This window comes from Solanum stenotomum, chromosome 8 (assembly GCF_019186545.1).
Source record: "Solanum stenotomum isolate F172 chromosome 8, ASM1918654v1, whole genome shotgun sequence".
Taxonomy (NCBI): Eukaryota; Viridiplantae; Streptophyta; class Magnoliopsida; order Solanales; family Solanaceae; genus Solanum; species Solanum stenotomum.
Window position 1 is genome coordinate 59,073,549 of NC_064289.1, and position 19,816 is coordinate 59,093,364.

The window sequence follows — 19,816 nt, forward strand, 5'->3', positions numbered from 1 at the left end:
CCAAAATATTAAAGAGGAAAAATAAAAGTAGTGCACATTGAGTGAGATGGATTCATAAATTAATTATATTATTAGATTATTATTGAAAATGTTGATTTTCAGTAGTCTAATTCGTCGATAAATGGCTTAAAGGAAAATTTTCATATTTATAATGGCGCATTAAAAATTTGCATTTTTTGAGATGTTCATCCATGAATTTTCATGTATTAATAACTTTTGTATTGCTAATACTATGAGTTGGTATTATTAGTTATACACAAAATTGTCTTTAAATACATCAAAACACCAAATTAAACGGTGAATAAATAACAATCTGAGCATTATAAGTATTATATTTTATTCAATACTATTCTTATGCACCTTATTAACTATCCCTAAAAATATAGTAAATTAACTCAGCAATCTCTAGGCATTTTTTAATGCAACTCTTAATACTTATTCTGTCAAGAAGATAACATAATACAACTATCTATAACGGGTTAATTTAAAGTATGATAATATTGATTAATAGATCATTAAATGGGGTGGTCATATGGGATCACATTTAATGTAAGTAATATCATACTCTTGAGGATATATTTATTTATTTTAGAAAGAAAAACTAGTAAGTAAAAGTATTAATATTATCCTTTTCGATCCCAATAAGAAAAAGGTACATAGTAGTAATAATGATTTTGGAACTCACAAGTTGATGAGTTAAAAGAGTAAATGAATCCTTATTGGTTGACTTATATTCCTTCCGATTTCAAATCGTTTCAAGAATATAAGAAACATTTGGTACCTCTTTTTTCCTTGAATTCACATTTATTGCTTCAATTAGTAGCTAGATAGGAATAGGGGTTCAATTGTTTGAATGGAGTCCCATAATATAAGAAATATTGTAGTGTGTAGAGGCATAGGGGATTCAAAAATCACACATTCAAAGTCTTAGTATTAATTTAGTGAGACGTTTTGAAGAAAGATAAGGGTGTTAGTAGCTGTTTAGCCATGAATATTTTTTACATTTTTCTAGAGTTAGAGTTCAAGAAATCATGTTTGGGGTGCATACTATTCAAAGTAATGGAAGTTTTCACAATGTGAAAATTCACAGGTGTCATATAGTGTTTGCTCAAATACAACAGTTACAGACAAAAGGCATGAAGGGGTGAAATAAAAGTTTCATCTACACTAGGCAAATGTGATCCAGGGCTCAGCCTGCATTGGATGTCTAAGGAAAACTTCAAGAGATGATTTTACACAACATTGAAAATCAACTTCTTCAAGAAAAGCAGAAAGATGCTGCAATGTGAATAATTATTTTTGTACATTTTACTAATCTAAATATACTTAACTTGAGTTAAGCTATTATACAGACCTTAGCCAACAGACAGATTTATCACTTCTTCTTCTTCTTTGAAGTAGAGGTCCCTTTTTTGGACTTCCTTTTGGTACTTGTATTACTTATGTTCTTGCTACACTCTGGGCAAAACCAGTCTTCCTCGGGTACACATTCAAGGAGAGGATCACAGCAATCTACATGCATGCCAATGCCACATCCAAGAGAGCCACTTTCGTCACCACAGATCAGCATTACTTCCCCCCTGTCAGGCGACCCACACACCTGGCATGCTATATCATTACTACTGTCATCTGATGGCTCCATCTCCTCAACAATCTCTTCCAAACGATTGACATGTTTTTTCAGTGATCTTTCTGCCCAGGAATGAGTGTTGTATTGCACATAATTGTTGAGGGTATAACCAGGTTTGCACACATAAGTCACCAAGTAATCAGGTAACACACAAGGTATCTCATACCTTAAGAATTCTTGAACCCACCTGTCACAGCGTGGCATGACCTCACTAACAATGGCAAAGTCAACACCTGACTCAAGGAATCGACTATAAGGAGGAGAAGTTGCTAATATAATGCCATCCCCTGCCTTGACTGCACGCTTCAATGTATCCTGATTCAACAAAAGAGAGCATATTAAAACCTGTTAAGAGATACGGACAAAAAGCAATCTGGATAAATTTATCAGTCTACAAATTGCTTGCATGTGGTGTGGAAAAAATAACTTCCCACAGAAAATATTTCCACCGGAAATGTTTCATCTTAGGAAATCACTTTCTAGATCATTTTCCAATGGTGGTTGGGGATAAAAGTACATGACATATGATGATCACACAAGATGTTGGATTTAATATTAAAATAGTGTTCTAGTGATAATTTTTCAGTACTAAAGAAAGACAATGTACATGCTAAGTAATAAAGAGTAAGAGTTATGCTTTGTAAGAATAATGAAGAAATTACGTTTTGTAAAGAAAATTTACTTGCACCCAAAAGTAAGTCATTTTCCCCTTTGGTGGAATATGCTATGTTAAGAGAAATTATTTTCCATAATACAAGGAAACCAACAACTAGAAAATGATTTCATCGAAGAAGTTCCAGAAAATAATTCTTCGTCATACAAAACACACCATAAAAAGAGTTAATGGAAGAGAGAGAAATTCTTGCAAATAAGCAGCATAGGAACTCAATCTTCAAGAACCATATATAGCAAACAACAAATTACCATACCAATGGTGGTACAATGCAGTCTCCATAAATGATTATCCTCATTCCATATAATGCGCCATGTCCTGTCCTCTCCCTCAGAAGTCGCCACTTTCTTGGGGCCTCTAAGTTGATTGCTAAGTCTTCAGTCAATCCCTTTTTGTGCCATTCATACGGCTCCTCATCCAACAATTTTCCAGCCTCAACACAAGCAGTTAAATAATCTGTCTTCAAGATCCACCTGTAAAAATCAATAGACGATATGTTTACTTGTGAGAATGGACATAACTTTAGGAGTGTGTAATTTTTTTTAAAAAAAATGATAACTTCTTTAGGGATGTGTAATTAGCCAAACCTTCCAGAGGATGCAGCAGCAAAAAACTTCTCTGTTCGTCGTACTGGAGCAGGAACAATGAAATGGGTTGCCGGATATGACCACTGGTGAGAATCTCTGCACACTTTTCCTTTCAATCGCTTGATAACCTGCTGAAACTCCTTCCTTTGTAGCCGATGTCCACTAACTATAAACCACCTAGGCTCACTTTGTACTTTTGTAACCTGCAACGAGCGAGACTTTTTATCATAAGGAGAACTTCTGTCAGCTTCATGTTCGTTATAACTTGCATTCTGGAGTCCAATAACAGGCACATTCTCCTTCTCCACATCCATGGAGTTCTTCAATTGATTCTCAGTCGAAATTACTGTGGCTTTTCCAGTTTCAGATGGAGACCGTTTTCCTTTCTTTGCTTCTACCTTGATTCCATCAGTTCTGCACTTCTTCCTTTCTGCGCCTTCAACAGAAGCAGCAGCTCTTTTAGTAGCTAGATTAGTTTTCTTGCTGTTCTTCTTCAGACATTTTGGACCTTCAGGTACTTTCTCCTCTGAAGCTTTCCCCACAGAAGTTGACTTACTTAACTTGGTCTCCTTGCCAGAAGAAGTCCTTTGAGTTTCAAATTCATTGCTTTCAGTACTAAGACTCTTTGCAATATGCTTCCTGTCATTCTTATTTACCACCTTGTTTGCATTTATTTTCTTCTCCACTGATTGAAGTCCTGAATGTTGTGCTTCAGTTTCAGTAGACTTCTCTCTTAGAACATTTAATTCTTCATCTTCTTGGTCCTCTGGAGCCTCAGTATCATCATTTAGGGATTCATTTGTTTTGGCTGATTCTTTTTCAGAATTCAAAAAATTATTTCTCTCGATCTCCTTGCTCGAGTCAGCATTATCTGCAGGCAGAACCTCACCCTTTGTAGAGCTTAAGATATTTTGGTGCTCCGTCTCCTCTCTACCTCCGCTACTGGAAGCAGCTGAATCATTCGTCAGAACAGTCTTGTTAATGAGTAAAGAACCTTTCTGATTTCTGCCATCCCCTTTACCGAGACTTTGTCTAGATCCGAGTGTCTTCTTGGAAAGTGATCTTTTCTTCAATGTCTTAGACTCTAACATGGAATCATCTCCAGCTTTATTGAACTCAGCCAGCACATTAGACTTCGGGGTATCTCTTCTTTCATTAACTGGAGATGGGACATCATGCCGTTCATCCAGTGGCCCACTAACATCAACAGTAGCATGACTAGTCCCTTTCAACCCCATAATCATACAAGTGCTGCTTTGAGGTGCATCCTCATCATGCCCTTGCCCAGTGCTTAGTGTCGCAGGATTGGAAATGGTTGAATCATGATGCTGCATGGTTTCCAAAGTTACACCCTTGTCCAAGTGAGGGGTAGGGTTCCTAGACAATAGATGACTGCCTCCATGGCTTAGACTATTTAACTTTGACGAGTTTATTAACTCTTCAGACCGATTTGCCGTCAAATAACCATCTGGTATGCTTTCTGGATTATTACCAGTCCTTGGTGACTTGAAGCTACTGTCTGAAATGCCCATATTCCTTTTCTCAGGCAGTCTACTGCTTTGACCCTTCCCAGAAAACGACAAATTCTTTGGAGTTTTTACACCTAACTCACTTTTTTCTAGTCCTCTCTGAGAGGACAGGTTAAAGCAATCAAACCCTATACCTGCTTCAGTAGCGGCAGGACTTCCTGCATAACTCTTCATAAGTTCAGAGGTCATTGGAGAACTGAATTTCCTTGGGAATTCTCTGGACGAACAAGAATGGGGAGACTTCCTGGCACTATTTGAAACAGAAACCAAATCACTTCCATTTTGTTGCATGCTAGATGGTGGCTCTTCTTTTGTTCTACAGAAGTTGGAATTAAGCATTTCATCATGCCTATTGGGAGATTCTTCAAAGGCTGGAACCTGGTCAGATTTTGACTGCTTTGAAGCAGATAATGACAGCTCTTTTGTGTTCCCAAGACCAGGCAAGCCTCTAAATGTGTTTTTTAATTCTGAAATGTTTGTAGAGGCTTCCTGCTTCACAAGGAATTGATTAGGACTTTTTGGATTTTCAGGACCCATGATAGCTATTGTCTCTGCAGACCTGTTAGCAGTAATGCCCTCATTTTCATCTTCAGAATCTTTGGCTTCAGCTTCCATCATCTCCATCTCATACCCACTAAGGCCAGAAAAAGAATACATGACCACACTATTATTTGCTGTTAATTTATTTGACAAGAAAGCCCCATTGAGGGGTAAAGTATAAACATATTATGCCTGTACTAAACGAAATTAGCTCTTACTTATTAGCAAGTGAGTACAATCACTTTATTGCTTTTTACTTTAAAAATTGTTGTCTACAGCATGCTTTGGTTTTGAGGTTGAACTTTTGTTTAGCACAGAAGTCAGATGCTACCACAACTCTAAATAAAATAAATTATGTGAATTAGGCATTAAATTGACAGATCCAAAAAGGCTGAGCAGGTGCTTAGAAACCTCTAGTGAGCTCTAATTTCCTATAACTTAAGCACATAGAAGTATGCATTTGCAAAATTCACAGATAAGACAACATGAAGTGTAAAGTTATGCACATCTTTTGTTTCTCAACTGGATCATTTGAAAATGTTTCTCATTTGACAATTTCAAGACACCCTTTAACACTTTCAGCTTCTAATTAAACAGGCCTTCATAATATCTCAATGTTAAACTTCATATGTTTCAGATTCTGCAATATAAAGGCAACCTAGTAGGGGTATTATAACTATTCATTACCAAGCTAATCAAAATACAGCAGAAACAATGAAGCTACTTCACATTAAAAGGCAGGAAATGGCAATGACGCACCTTTTATCATACTCTGCTTCTGAAAGGATTTCCCAAGACTTCAAACTGCATAAGAAATCATGAAATGAAACTTTGCATTTTAGCAGGTTAAGAATAGAAATATATGTAACTGAGAAAACAAAGCTCTACCAATCCTCCAACCACTGGTGATTAACAAGCTTAATCGTCTTCATTTTCTTGGCAAGTTCATATTTCTCCCCTATCGAATGTAATGAGCTCAGTTAGCATTGATACACAGTTGTAAATACATACCACAACAAACATGATAAAGAGTGAAAATCAAATGGAAATTGGGGTAGCTTTCTTCCTTATCTTTGTTCGATGAGAAAAGAGAATTTAAGACATAAGTAGTATGACAGACTGATTTATCAAAGGTCATGGAAATTGACAGGCTGCTTAACGGAAAAATATGTGAGCGAGGCTGATTCATTAAGCCTCAATGCACTGAACATATGACATATCACATAGTAAATCATCGAAGAAAGGAAAGAGAATCTAATGAAAATTTAGCTCACACTACTGTAGCACAGTCCTCTTTTTCATAATACTCGCTTCATCATATATCATGAGATGGTGTTTAACTTGATAGTAAATCTAATGTGTAATTTAACTTATTTATTATATTAGTGTAACGACCGGCTTCCGTCGTTATAGAAAAGCCATCGGGGAAAAATTTTGGGCCGGAAAACTTTTTCGTAGTAACTTGGAATTTCCCAACCTAGTCCAGATTTGGACAAAATCGGAGTCAGTGAGGTAGGTCTAGAGAAATCTGGTAATAATTGGGAGATCTAATTATGAATTTGATCATATGAATAGATAGCTAAGACGTCAAGGAACCCGTACGACTTTACGGAATTGAATTCGGGCAAGTAGAACTCCCGAAAATCTTAGCGTGAGAGGGTAGTTTCTGAGTGTCATGGGATGAAAGTGTGTTGTGAAATGGGGGTTTGGAAATTCTTTATTTAGCTCTCTGTTCCGTGCAAGCCGCTATGACGGGATTTTGTGCCGCCAGGGCGGGCTGGGGGCCGCTATAGCGAGACAGTCGCGATTTAAGTCAAAAATAAACCCCAAAAATATTTATTCTGCACTTTTCGACTTTGAGAGCTAGAAGACGACTCTAGGCGAGTTCTTGACCCTTTTTCACCATTCTTAAGGTTAAAGGTAAGATTTTAAATCCCCGAATCCGTTTATCGATCCGTAGAACGTAAACTAATGGGTAATTATCGATTGGGGAAGGGTTTTGGAACTGTTTGGAAGGTGAGAAAAGCCCTAATTTGGGCAATGGGAATCATGGGGTTGATAGTGTTTACTTTAATCCGGGTAATTAGACATCGTTTATTGATTCCCGTGTTATTATGATTGTTTGTAGAACAAGCGGAAAGAATTCAGAAAGGGAAGAATCAAGCTTCTTAGGGGATTCAAGCTTTGTTTGAGGTAGGTGATGGTTGTGATTTCATGTTGTGTGATGTATGTTTATTCTTGCTTCATTATAATACATGTATGTATGCAAATATTGCATTATTGATCACACTAATTGTAAATAAGGATAGATGAATGATGAATGCCATGAATCATGACTTTTTTTTTTGATAAACGAGAAATCCGCCTGTGACCCGCCCTTTGGACCAATCACAATATTGTGATTGTGGCTTGTTGAATGGATCGGGTGTTGCGTTCCGAAACACTAACTGGGATCGGTTGCCACGTACCGGCATAAATATTGGAACGGGTGTCACGATCCGACACACTAACTTGAAATGGGTACCACGTACCGGTGCACTAACAGTTTGGGTGTGGGTTCCATGGGAGGACCATTGACTTGACATAACTGTGTAATTTGAGAATTGTGAACTTGATCGTTATTCGTACATGATATTGATATTGTATATGTTCGGTGTATGCATGTTATTGTTATGTTGAAATGGCTTATGTATGTTGCACTTAGTGGGATAGACGCGTGATCCTACCAGTACACTATGGTTGTGTACTGATATTGCACTTGTTCTTTCTTTGTTGAGTACAGCGCATCTTCAAGCAGCTATTGACAGACCTCGTTTAGAAGATCAGTGATCGTTCGAATTCAAGGGTGAGCCAGTTCTTCCGGCTACCATGAGTTCTCTTTCTGTTTATGTCCACATTTTCAAACTTAGACTAGTTCCTTAGATTTCTTATGTTTAGTATGGGGTTGTACCCCTTCTTGTTTAGACTTATGGTTGAACCTTAGATGTTTTGGTACATTGGCTTTCAGGTTCTAGGTGTTATTCCGCATTGTTTTGGTTGTTAGACTTTTGTTTGGAGTTTATGGGAACTCTCTATTTCTTTTCCTTAGCATTTAAACCTACTACCATATCTTTAAATGTCTTAGTATTTTGGTTGAGTTGTTAGTTTGGGTTGTAGTAATGGTTCTCCCACCGGAGGATTAGTGTGGGTGCCACTCACGACGGTCTGGGTCGTGACAATTAGCAATTAAGGAAAACAAAAGTAGTGGTAGAAAAGTTATATGATAGAGAAATATCAATGATTATAAATTTTGAAAGTTGTATAAATGGAAAGGTATCAATGATTTTGGGAGGTCACGAAAAGGGAAAGTGTAACATAAATTGACACAGACGTAATATTTTAATTTCCTTGTCATTCTCCTCTCAAATTGTTGAATAGGTAGTAATTTACGAATGTAGTTCAGATGAGGATGCTCACATGGACGTGTGGGCATATTAGGACAGATATGATTAGGAATGAAGTAATACCTAATAAGATGGGAGTGACTTATGTGGTAGACAAGATGAAGGAAGGAGGCAGGGAAGGTTTGGGCATGTGAAGAGGTGTGTGGATGCGCTAGCAAGGAACTGTGAGGGGTTGGCTATAGAAGGAGTTAGGAGAGGTAAAGGTAGGCCGGAGAAGAAATTAAGGGAGGTGATTAGACAAGACATGAAACAATTCCAGTTTACACTGGTATGTTGTTGTTGAAGTAATAGTTTCACGTTTATAATGAATCACTATTGTTCTAAAATCACAGCATATTGTTTCAAAGTTGTATATTAGTACTACTTTAATGACTTCCTTTTTTTCTTCTTTAAATGCTGGTAAGGTAACAGCAATACTCACTTTCGCAACTGCAGACAATATTCCTAGATTACATGCTATGGTACCCTGACCTTCAGTTTGCTTTGAACTACCCATGTCAGATACACATACTCGACATTTCTCCCCACGCCAAGCCTTCTACGTGATATAATTTAAAGGTATATTCAATTATAAATTAAGGCAAGAAAGAATATGGGAGGGAAAAAATTAGCCAGCAGCAACACATCATAAGGAATCATCAACATAAAGGACATTTGTGCAAAAACACCTGAAACTCCCATTCACCCTCTAGGATTAAGCATTTAATAAAGCAAAACAAGAAATAAGGAGAGATGTAGTACAACCAACAATAGCAACTGGTGAAAAGGGGATAGTTACCCTCAAATTTGTAGCATACGAGATGAGTGACTTTGTTTGCTACCAACGGCTTTGAAAAGTTTGCACCCATCAGTCCCACCATTGTCTAGAAAGAAAGAACCAAACACATGACAAGCAACTGTTAGATTCTCATCATCAGAAAATATTTACCTTATCTTAAAAGTAAAACAATTGATGAACAACAAACTGCATTTTACAAACCATAATATCATCTCGATCTTGCCGTTGATACCCAGTTAAGCAGACTATCAGTGATTTAGCACCTGGAATTCCATTCAAATTTCTTGGAGGTCTGTACATGACCTGTAAGAGAAGTGGTGAATCTATTGAGTTTTGATTTAAGGGGAAAATCAATTATGCTTACAGGCCTATGACAAGTTGACATAGAATTCTTAAGGGAGCAAGGGAACAGATAGATTCACATGAACACCAAAAACCCAAAATCATGGCCCTTCAAAGTTTCTATAGAATTCCCTAAGCTCAATGAGATATAAAAGAAATACTGGCTCCTGAACTTACAGCACAATTGACTGTCTAATAGCAATATTGCAGAGCAAAAGCCTTTAAAACTGAATCGCCACTGGTAAAATGAACTCATAAACACATAATATTAAAGATCCTTTCATGCACCAAAGTGGTATTATAATTTAAAAGCAAATACTTCCGAAGAGATATGTTCTATCCACTATTCATAAAATTACATGTCAATAAAGACATTCTTTGTAGCCATTACTGCTTAAGCAACCACAGCAGGAAAAAGGATCAATCAACTAAGCATCATTGTGAGCTAGCAGACTGTATTTTCCAACAGATAAAAGACAGAATTTTTCAGAGGAACTCACAGAATGGTGATCGACAGGCATTCCCAAATCAAAACTGTGTGCAACCCACAAGCTGGTAACAACTATTTTTCCAACTCGTCGAGCAGAAACACATATGGGGTCATCCTGTTTCCAGAAAACACTATGTTACATCCTAGTCATAATAGTGAGGAATGACGTTTGGGTTGCGTACAAAAAATGGGATAAGAAATCAAGCAGCAAGAAATGCAAAAGAAAATCGCCCTGAAAACCAAATAAGGACAATTATGTTCACCACTCACATAGATAACACTATCAATAATAAGATGGGTGCAATCTGGTCCATATTTGCCTGCATCAACTCCACCACCCTCCACGAGCTTGGACCGAATCTAGAAAAGGAAAAAAGGACAAAATTTTAAAGTAGAACAATGGCAACAACCATCAAAAAGAGAAAAATTCCCACACACATAAAAACAATTACAACTACTCCATAACAATTGAACATGGAAATGAAAAAAAAAAATCATAACTACTCCATTTAAAGAACATAACTCTTGAACTTGAAACAAATAAATCAATCAGCTGCCTTTGCATCAACAACATGAAATCTAAATATCCATTTCACAATTCAAAACATTGTATCCTCATCTTTTATCTCGGCTTGAGACCAACTCTACTTTCCTCAGCTCACATGAACATAATTAACTTGAAAAAATACAATTAAATCAATCAACTCTGCCTCAAACTCAATATAGTTAGAGTTTGACAGTACAAATACTTTGTATCCATTTTGCTATTGATCATCTCTACCGACAATGCTTAGCAAAACTCGCATATGACAAAATTCTGACTTGAAAAAATGCAATTTTTTTGAGGAAAATTAAACATGGATTACCTGTTCCTTCCTAAGGGAGACGAATCCAATTAGCACAAAACGAACACCAACGAAAATCTTGGAGCTGTCTTCGTACAACATATCTTGAGTCATTTCTTGTACAATTTTTTCATGGAAGAAGCAAGCAAATTAACACGAAAATTTTTTATAAGAACCCTAGAAATTTGTTGAATTTTACAAAGCTTCTCGAGCAAGGAGTAGACAAATTATTGGAGGGATTTTGTGTTTTTTAATTTTTTATTTTGGCGCACTTATTGCTGGGCCTCAAATGAAACTATAGTTGAGCTTTGGCCCATGTCCATTTTTTTTAGACAGTAAAATGGCACGTTTGTCTTTCGCACAAATGCCCTTATTATTTTTAGGTGATTTTAATTTTTGCCCTCAAGTTATGCCCTTGAAAGGCATAAAAAGTTATGTCGCTCAATTCCTATAGAACTTATACAATAATGGCATAAGTTCAAATTGGAAATTTCACAAGTTAAGTAAGAGGCATAATGTAAAAGATATAATTTAGTTCTCATAGAATATATGCCAAGCGAGACAAAAGTTTTGGTTTAAAAACTCACAAGTTATATTGTAAGAGGCATAACTTATATCAAGCAAGGATAAAAATTAGGTTAAACTTATGTCTAACAAATCTAGTCATAAATAATGGTGCTTTGGTCCACAATATATTTATTCAATGAGCAACAAGGACCAAATTAAAGATCATCATATTTGAGGACAAAAACTAAAGCATCCCGAAATGGAGGGAATCATACGATGACCTTAAGTATTATATGAAAAATCATACTAAAATAAATACATCTCCATACGAAATACTGAATTGTAACAGTATTATATCTTAAACTTGAAAGTATTCCTATGGGCGACTAACTATTTACATTGATGCTGAGCCCAATCACTCTCAATCCCTTCGTTTGATGAATTGTTGAAAAGCATAACAAGTCCCAGCAATTGAAAAGAATGGCAACCCGGTGCACTGAGCTCTCACTATGCGAGGAGTCCGGTAAAGGGCCAGACTACAAGGATTTATTTGTACGCAGTCTTACCCTGCATTTTCGCCAAGAGGATGTTTCCCACGGCTCGAACCTATAAACTCCTGATCACATGGCGACAACTTTATCAGTTACACCAAGGTTGCCCAATTGAACAACCTGTAAATGCATAGACTGGCAATTAGTACCCCAAAGAGACAAATGTTTCTGCCCATTTGTGCAAGTGAAAATAGATCTCCCATTTCTCTCCACTTTGTACGAATGAAGTGCTAAAACAGGGAGTAGTGACACGTTATTTAGAGTATCAAACTAATGCAAGACCTACCTGTATACTTTTCCAAAAGGCATAATACATAAACATACACTCAAATAACACTCCAGCTTACAAAATGATCATCTAGACACCTCCAAAATTTATGTGTCACATCAGCCTTGGGTCTCCACAAGACACAGTGGGAACGAGTTGGAGTGTTTAGTTGCTAGCTCAAACCAAGTTGAAGTATCTAGATGTGCACTCTCAAAGTTGGAGTGTTTATTTGCCAGCTAACGCCAAATTTGAGTCTCCTCGGCAACTCAAAAGGCAAAAGCAAGTATTCAAATCCAGTAAACCACTAACCATTAACAGCTCCCAGCAAACAACATTAACAAACAGAATATACAAAGTCCCGTTTTTTATATCATTAACTCCAGGAACTTTTAGCACACGATGGCATCGAGAAGCCACAAATATTACACGCTTTCCCCAATTAATATGACGGTTTACTTTTTATTTTGAATGTTCCAAAATATTTGGCACTATCTCACTAATAACATCATTTTAAAACATCTTTCATAGGTTTCAAAATTCAAATTATTTAAGTTTCACCTCTTCTCTGTCGAACTAACCTTTTTAATTATCAATACTAATCAATGTGTGATCAAGACAACATTTTAAACTCTATGCTATCCTAATGAGTTTTCATAAATTGGGATTGAGGGAGCAGCTAAAAAACCAGCCATCAGATAGAACCTGAATTTTGATTTAACAGATCAGGGCATCATTGGCAAATTATTATAAAGCACGGGATCATTTTGCAGCAAAAAATTGGCTAAGACAGCTGATGCTACCACCTAGCGTAAGTGCAACAAATATCATCTTGAATGTTTGACCGACATTTTACTCGTTTTTCTCATGATAGTTCAGAGGGATATAGCTTTACCATTGCAGGCTGTTGTTCAATAAGGGAATGATGAAAAATTGTCAAGTCAGGATCATCCTTGTGCTTGTCCCAAGCGTCTTTGAACTGCGAGCCCTTGGATCTTGACAATGAGGGGAAAATATTAAGAAATTGAAGAACTCAATAATTAGAGAGAACTACAACAGAACGAAAAAAAAACCTATCACATGAAGGAAGAGAAAACAGAGGTAACAGAGCATGATATTTACTGTTGGATCAAAATTATAGTCTGAAGAACAAGTTTTCTGATTTCTTCACGTGCAATTTTCAGCGCTGCTTCCTTGAATAGACTAACAAGTTCATCCACCAACCTGCATCACATCGACAGATACAATTTAAAGAAGCGAGACGAGCATGTAGGAAGGTTCTAGTTTAACGCTAGGGATGTTAATCCATCATCAGTTAAGATGGTTTAACTGTTGAAAAAAGGGGTCCTCAGTTAGATGCAAAACTGGAATTCGGGAACGAAAAAATACACTATTGGATTTATTTATAACTTTTAGCGTACTCCATTCTTCATATTAACTGCAGATATAAGTAAAATTCAGGGTGACTCCTAATATTCCTTCGTAAATTACCTTTCAATGTATGGAGAATTCCTTATCCATGTCAACTTTACAATTGTCTTGATCCGTTCAAGAACCTGAAATAAAAATGAAGTATCAAATGTGCTGCTAGCGGTGATCTTCAAGCACAACATCTTGTATAAGAAAAATTTTAAATGCAAAAGAAGCTCAACTCTTATATATTTTAACAAAAAGTCTGTTGATGCAACTAAATTATAGTACTTAATCAGTCAGCAGAAACTGAAACTAGAGGAGAAAGGAATTCAGCAAAATTGTGGTTTACTGTAATAGTTCATAAAAAGGTAGCAAGCCTGACCAGCTCAAAAGAATTCCATCACCTCTTACCAGTAGAACAGTTCTGTCATCATCTGCATGCATCCACCGGAAGAAGAGAGGGAAAAGTCGCCTGAAATGAGATAGCAGTATAAGACCAAGACCATTGAACAGTGGCTCAATATGCTGTAGCCATGCAACACGTCGCTCCTTGTTTCTTGGTTGCCTTTCCAGGTGACTCAACATCTCATTCAACAATTTTTCATACCTGTGTCACAATATTTTTGATAGGTAAATACATACATAAAGCATAACATATTGGAAATGCTAATGTTGGAGGACATGTGACATGTTAGTACACTAAGGTACAGATACCTATTTTAATGTATATGACATCGCCATAAACTTCAAAAGACAACTAAATAGGGATTTGCTGCATCACAAGCCTCTAAAAAAAGAAGAAATTTTATTCAGATATCAGTTGTCTAAAAAGAACAGCAATTATGATGCCAAAACAACAACTTGAAAATCTGGCTTCCAAAATATTTATTAAAAAAAAAGTTGTAAATTTGACAATGATAGACTGTTCCCTAGAGTTAACTTCAATGAGTAACACAGAGGTAACCCTATCCCCTCCCCCACCCACCCCAAAAAACAAAAAAGTCGAACTTTCACTTAATGCAAGCCAAAACATTGAGAGTATCCAACTGTTTATTGGGTGCACAAAAATTTTATAGGACAGCTCTTTCTGCATTACCATCCAGACATCATTCTTTTGAAGGATTACTGTTAAGAATTATGCCATTTCCCCAGTAAATTTATGAGTTGAATACCATTTTAAATCATGCGTACATGTTGGGAAAATTTATCCAAGATTCAATAACTAACATATAGTGATATAGAAGACACTCTACCATATGCTTCGAGGATTACTTTTCTGGGTGAAGGTCACCATAAGTACAGACATTTGAACCACACGCTCCCATATCTCATCATCGGAAGCAATATTTTGGCAGCAAGCATCAAGGATTACATCTTCATACCAACCAATCTCAGCCGCATTGACATTTTTCGCCAGATATATTAAGCTAATCATGCCCTGTCCCTGAAGTAAGAGACAACATTTAGTCAACAACCTAATGAAAGCAAAAATATTAATCTTAATTATGAGATGCAAATGTATAGCAGACGAGCACCACTTGCTTGTAACAATTTGAAATACCATTTTAAGCTTGAAGATGGATTACATCGTGCTCCAAATGACTAAGCCACAAAGGTACTTACCAAAAAATAGAAGAGAAAAATGACTAAAAAGGAAAGACAAACTGAGAGAGGTGCTATCAACATTATTGCAATCAGAAGTCTCTAACAGAGTATCCACGGACAAGCTTTAGAAAAGAACTGAAACGTGATCTTTGATGTTCTTTTTGTTGTCAGCAGTTGCTAAGAGCTCAGAAATGAGCCAAATAGTAGAAGCACATACAAGTTTAAGCACTAGCTAGCTAATACTTGATTTAAAGAGTCTGTCCCTTCTAACAATTTACAATGTATTTTGACCACAATATATCTCAAGGGAAACACAGTGATTTAGGAAAAGAGAAATCTCCAATTAGAATATCTAGTCATCTAACTCTTCCACAGTATTAACGGATCACTGCAAGAATCAACAGTTTTACACTATTTAGAGAGTTTTAACTATTTTGAAGTTATATAGGGCTATCAGCACAGTTTGAAGCACCTATCAACAAGTACGTGAAATATCTGATTGAAACAGCAACAAATTTCTAAGACCAGCAATCATACAAAGACAAATGCACCTTTACTTCAGATGACCAGTGATCAAGAGCTGTTAGGGCACATGGAATCACCAAAGAGCACACTTTTCCAAGGTGAGGATAATCCACCTACAAATGATAAATATTGAAGGTTATGCTTCATTTCATCTCAATAGAATTAAAACCACCAACTGAAGAAAACAATCATACAAATAAATCATCAAGTACCAATTAAGGATATACATACCTGAGAAATGAACCATCTAAACTGATAAGCAGCAATAATGGCGTATGCTACAGGAACACTAGCGCTTGCAGCTGATATCTCATGACCATCAATTGATTTATCAATGGCACTCTCTTTTATCGTGTCTTTTAGCAAAGGCAAGAGTTGAGGGATTAAGTGTATGGCCAAGATTTTATCATTTGGGAGAGACTTAAAATCAAGATCCAGCTCGCCAAATTTGATCAAGTCATGATTCCCATAAGCCATGGTAGCATAAGCTTTAGATAGCTCTTTGAAGGCAGAGGCAGCAGCAAGAGATAGCGAATTGGGAACCCAAAAGAGTTGATTGTAGGTGGATTCAGAGGCAGACGCCAATGCAGCACAGCATAAGCTAAAATCCCTTATTTCGAGTTGGGAGTCGGAAAGAAGAGACAGTAGCATGGATTTGATAGAGACACTGGAACCCTCTGGAGGAGTATAAGGTGCCTTGGAGAGTGATTCCCTTATTGGCCTTGATAATCTATTACATACAGTTTTTATACAAATTATTACTCACACCCAGTACGTAGTACGTATTAAAACAAGCAGAAAGAAGGGTCTTACAGAAGCAGCTCCTCATTGAGAGACTTCAACATCCTTCCCTTCTCTCTGCTAATTGCTACGGTTTCCAAACCAGACAACCTGTCAATTTTTTACTTACATAAATTTACGAGCTGTTTGTCCAACCAACTTTCTTACTACCTTGAATCAAGATCTTAAGACAGAACAAGAGACAAGGGATTGAAACATCATTGATGTTCAATCCTTCGTCAAACTTTAATATGAGTTGTCGCTTCTTTACATGACTCATCTTAAAAGCCAATTAACCTTAAGCAAATCACAAATCATCCTGACACGCAGAAAGGATCACATGAAGGGGACGAAAAGCTAAAAATCATATAACTCAGTCAAGAACTCAAATCATTTGGATTCAAACGAAGCAAACACGCTAATATATATCTGAATTAAAATGGAGAAATGCAGTAAAGGAAAGGGGACATGAGTAATTGAATGTAAATAGAATTATACAGTGTTATCAAAACCAGAAAAGCTCTAAGCTTCTTTGAGGCTTTAAGCGCAAATAAACCGTGGGATTTAATGAAAAAGGCACAAAGGGAGAAAAAAATACAAATATATATATGTTTAGTCCAAGATTAGTAATAATTATAAGCATGAATATAATATATATGAACAAAGAAATTGAAAAAAAATTCCTATAAAGGGAAATATCAATTGTACAGTGTCCTCATTGGCAAGGAAAACTACGTCTTACAATCTTGATGACAACACAGAAGTGCACATTAAGCAACTCGAAGTGCCCAACACGTTCTGAACCCCACTCCAGGGTTTAAGTGTGCGTTTGACAACACTGATTATAAACACTCTCATTTTCCGGAAAAAACTCTCAGGCCCAAATGACTAATTTAGCTTTCCATTACGTAACTGAAATTTTTTATGGCAAAGTTCTGCATTCAACTCATGTTTCCTCAAGATTAAATTCAACCAATTCACTGATTTAGCCTATATCAAAATTCATCCACAGTAGCATAAGAATGAATCACCAACTTAAATTAAGCAAATGATGAAGAATAAATCAATAAATTAGAACAAAACAAAGTTTAGAAAGAAAGACTTACAGTGCTAGAAGGGATCGCCGTCACTCGAAGTTCGCAAAATGCAAGAGAAAAGGGTAGGGGACTGTGTTTGGGTTTTGATACATCTTACACGTGAATAAAAATTTAATTATTATAACTTTAATTAATTTCAAAGTCCTAAATATTAAGTAGGATAATAACTAAATGACAATTATTTGAGGAAAATAGTAAATGACAATTTTATCTTTTGTAAAGCTTTTTAATGAAGAGTCAAAAGTTCAATCAACATTGTGCAGGTCAGCTTACGGGAATGATGGACTATTGTCAATGTGGCTGGAGCCACTAGATCCCACAGCAGCAATCTTCAAACTGATAAACCAACCTTTCACTTCTCATATGGGCAATCATCCACATGAGGACCAGAAGACGGCATTTGAAGGCTATATAAAGTCCTTATCCAAGAAATGAACTATCTTGCTTAACATAGCTATTTGAAGGCAGTGGCAGAGCCAGGAATTTCACTAAGAGGGTCCAAAAATTAAACAACAAAAGCTCTTTTTAAAAAGGGAAAAAAATTGTTTCAAGTGAGATTTAAACATGCGAGCACTGACTCATTAAAGATGTCTAAACACACATTCAAGACATCCTAAACCACTAGGCTATAACAACCTATTATGTCAAGGATGTCCAAAATATGTTATTTAATCACTTCATGTGCCATTTTACTTGTATATGTGGTATTTTTTTCCGACGAAGGATGTCCAATTGGACACCCTGGCATACATGTGCCTAAGCCACTGTTTGAAGGAAACTAATTTTTAAGCTCAGACTATTTCCATAGGATAGCTACCACCTCTAAACAGAACAGGTACCTGATAACTTTATTCATCAAGGCTAGTACATTACTACATATGGGAAAAAAAACCAAGTGTTTCTATTACAACTGAAATTTGATCCTGAGACCTCATGGTTCTCACCGACCTCATGGACCACTGGGCCACCACTAGGTGTTTTTCTCATGCCTCAAATTCTTGCACACACAGTCACATAAAAGGATTACAGAATGTAAAACACCTAATTTAGTACCCATCATCATCATGTAATTCATAAGAAAGTATTGAAAGAAACAGATTTCCTAGCTTATTGAATTTAACAACAGAGCAAAAAATATTGGAAATAATGAGGAATTTTACCTCTTGTTGAGCAACGTTGACTGGCGCCGGACCGAATTGAGTTGACAATCTACTAGAGCTTCACCGATGAATGGAATATTCCGTTTTGGCCGCCGGAGAACTCCGACGAGAAAAAAATAAAGAAATAAAATTAGATTCCAGAGAGAAATTGTTGGGCCTCAAAATGAAACATACTGTTGGGCCTTGATGATACAGTTCTCATATGGGCCAAAGCCCAAGTCCATTCTTTACCACAGTTGGACTCGAGCAGTGTATTAACATTTAATTACACGCACCATCTTTCAAATGAGTTGGTCTTTATTTTTTGTCCTTAGCAATCGAATTTATACCAAACGAGTCATAAACGACTATTTGTGATTATTACGATGTGAAGATATAAATTTATGTCCCACGAAAAAAGTTATTTATCTCGAGGGATAAAAATTAAAGACCAACGAAGTGCACAAATACTCGTTTTCCGGGGTCGCCATTTAACTAATACTCACTGTATTAATTTCTTAATGAATTTATTCGCTTCTGAAAATAATTCAGGTATACACGACTGAGGTTGAAATTTCGCGTCGGAGGAGCATGTAAAATTGTCTTAAATCTCTCATGCAATGTTTGAATTTCTTTTGTCAAAAAAGATTTTTATTTTTCAAATTTCAATAATTTAACACCCAAATTTATTTCAAATAAGCTCAAATTTAATTCATAAAATCCATATCACATATGAACAAACTTCAACCATCAATCTATCATAACAATAACAAATCTAACAAAACTATTCAGCACCCTTTTATATTTTGGAAATGTCTTCTCTAGGAAATTGTTTTCTTTTTTTTGTATGAAAGTAGGAAAAACAAGCTTTATACGTGATATTTCATTTCTGTTTGTTCACGCGTACACTCTATGTCACCCTGCTGACTCCACCACCCTCACACTCTCCAAGTACCGTCGCACAGTTCTATGATATTAATTATCTAAATTATATATTTTTTTACAATAAAAAATTTTATTTGCTTGCTTGCAACACACCAAAAAATTAATAAGTGAATCATTTATTTTTTGGAAAAT

At 36.3% G+C, this 19,816-nt stretch overlaps 2 protein-coding genes across 3 annotated transcripts; both read right to left on the minus strand.

Annotated features, from left to right (window-relative positions):
• Window positions 1–1,138: 1,138 nt before the first annotated feature.
• On the minus strand, window positions 1,139–11,006 carry LOC125872699 (BRCT domain-containing protein At4g02110-like). The gene is made up of 10 exons (XM_049553459.1): window positions 10,879–11,006; window positions 10,283–10,372; window positions 10,023–10,127; window positions 9,382–9,483; window positions 9,181–9,265; window positions 5,848–5,917; window positions 5,719–5,763; window positions 2,891–5,053; window positions 2,560–2,776; window positions 1,139–1,945 (listed from the first exon to the last, which is right to left on the minus strand). Exons 1-10 carry the CDS (start codon window positions 10,969–10,971, stop codon window positions 1,376–1,378), a joined length of 3,540 nt encoding a protein of 1,179 aa, XP_049409416.1. The 5' UTR covers window positions 10,972–11,006; the 3' UTR covers window positions 1,139–1,375.
• A 634-nt stretch (window positions 11,007–11,640) lies between these two features.
• On the minus strand, window positions 11,641–18,862 carry LOC125874696 (uncharacterized protein At2g39910). Of its 2 annotated transcripts, none has more exons than XM_049555691.1 (10): window positions 18,761–18,862; window positions 16,537–16,614; window positions 15,955–16,453; window positions 15,750–15,836; window positions 14,847–15,037; window positions 14,005–14,200; window positions 13,672–13,736; window positions 13,303–13,404; window positions 13,076–13,175; window positions 11,641–12,035 (listed from the first exon to the last, which is right to left on the minus strand). In XM_049555691.1, the coding sequence occupies exons 2-10, from the start codon at window positions 16,566–16,568 to the stop codon at window positions 11,985–11,987; spliced, it is 1,323 nt and encodes a 440-aa protein (XP_049411648.1). In that variant the 5' UTR covers window positions 16,569–16,614; window positions 18,761–18,862; the 3' UTR covers window positions 11,641–11,984. The 2 variants fall into 2 exon arrangements, with proteins under 2 accessions (XP_049411648.1, XP_049411649.1); XM_049555692.1 differs by lacking the exon at window positions 18,761–18,862 and adding an exon at window positions 17,874–17,976.
• Between the last annotated feature and the right edge of the window lie 954 nt (window positions 18,863–19,816).

What these genes read in the sequence shown, in the direction of transcription:
- LOC125872699 (XM_049553459.1), bottom strand. Translation starts at nt 10,971, where the DNA reads ATGACTCAAGATATGTTGTACGAAGACAGCTCCAAGATTTTCGTTGGT. An exon ending in TTATTGATAGTGTTATCTAT is followed by an intron (nt 10,128 to 10,282) that starts GTGAGTGGTGAA and finishes TTCTGGAAACAG; the next exon opens with GATGACCCCATATGTGTTTC. An exon ending in AAGATCGAGATGATATTATG is followed by an intron (nt 9,266 to 9,381) that starts GTTTGTAAAATG and finishes CTTTCTTTCTAG; the next exon opens with ACAATGGTGGGACTGATGGG.
- LOC125874696 (XM_049555691.1), bottom strand. Translation starts at nt 16,568, where the DNA reads ATGTTGAAGTCTCTCAATGAGGAGCTGCTTCT. An exon ending in ACTGGTCATCTGAAGTAAAG is followed by an intron (nt 15,038 to 15,749) that starts GTGCATTTGTCT and finishes CTCTTACTTCAG; the next exon opens with GGACAGGGCATGATTAGCTT. An exon ending in AATTCTCCATACATTGAAAG is followed by an intron (nt 13,405 to 13,671) that starts GTAATTTACGAA and finishes GATGTGATGCAG; the next exon opens with GTTGGTGGATGAACTTGTTA.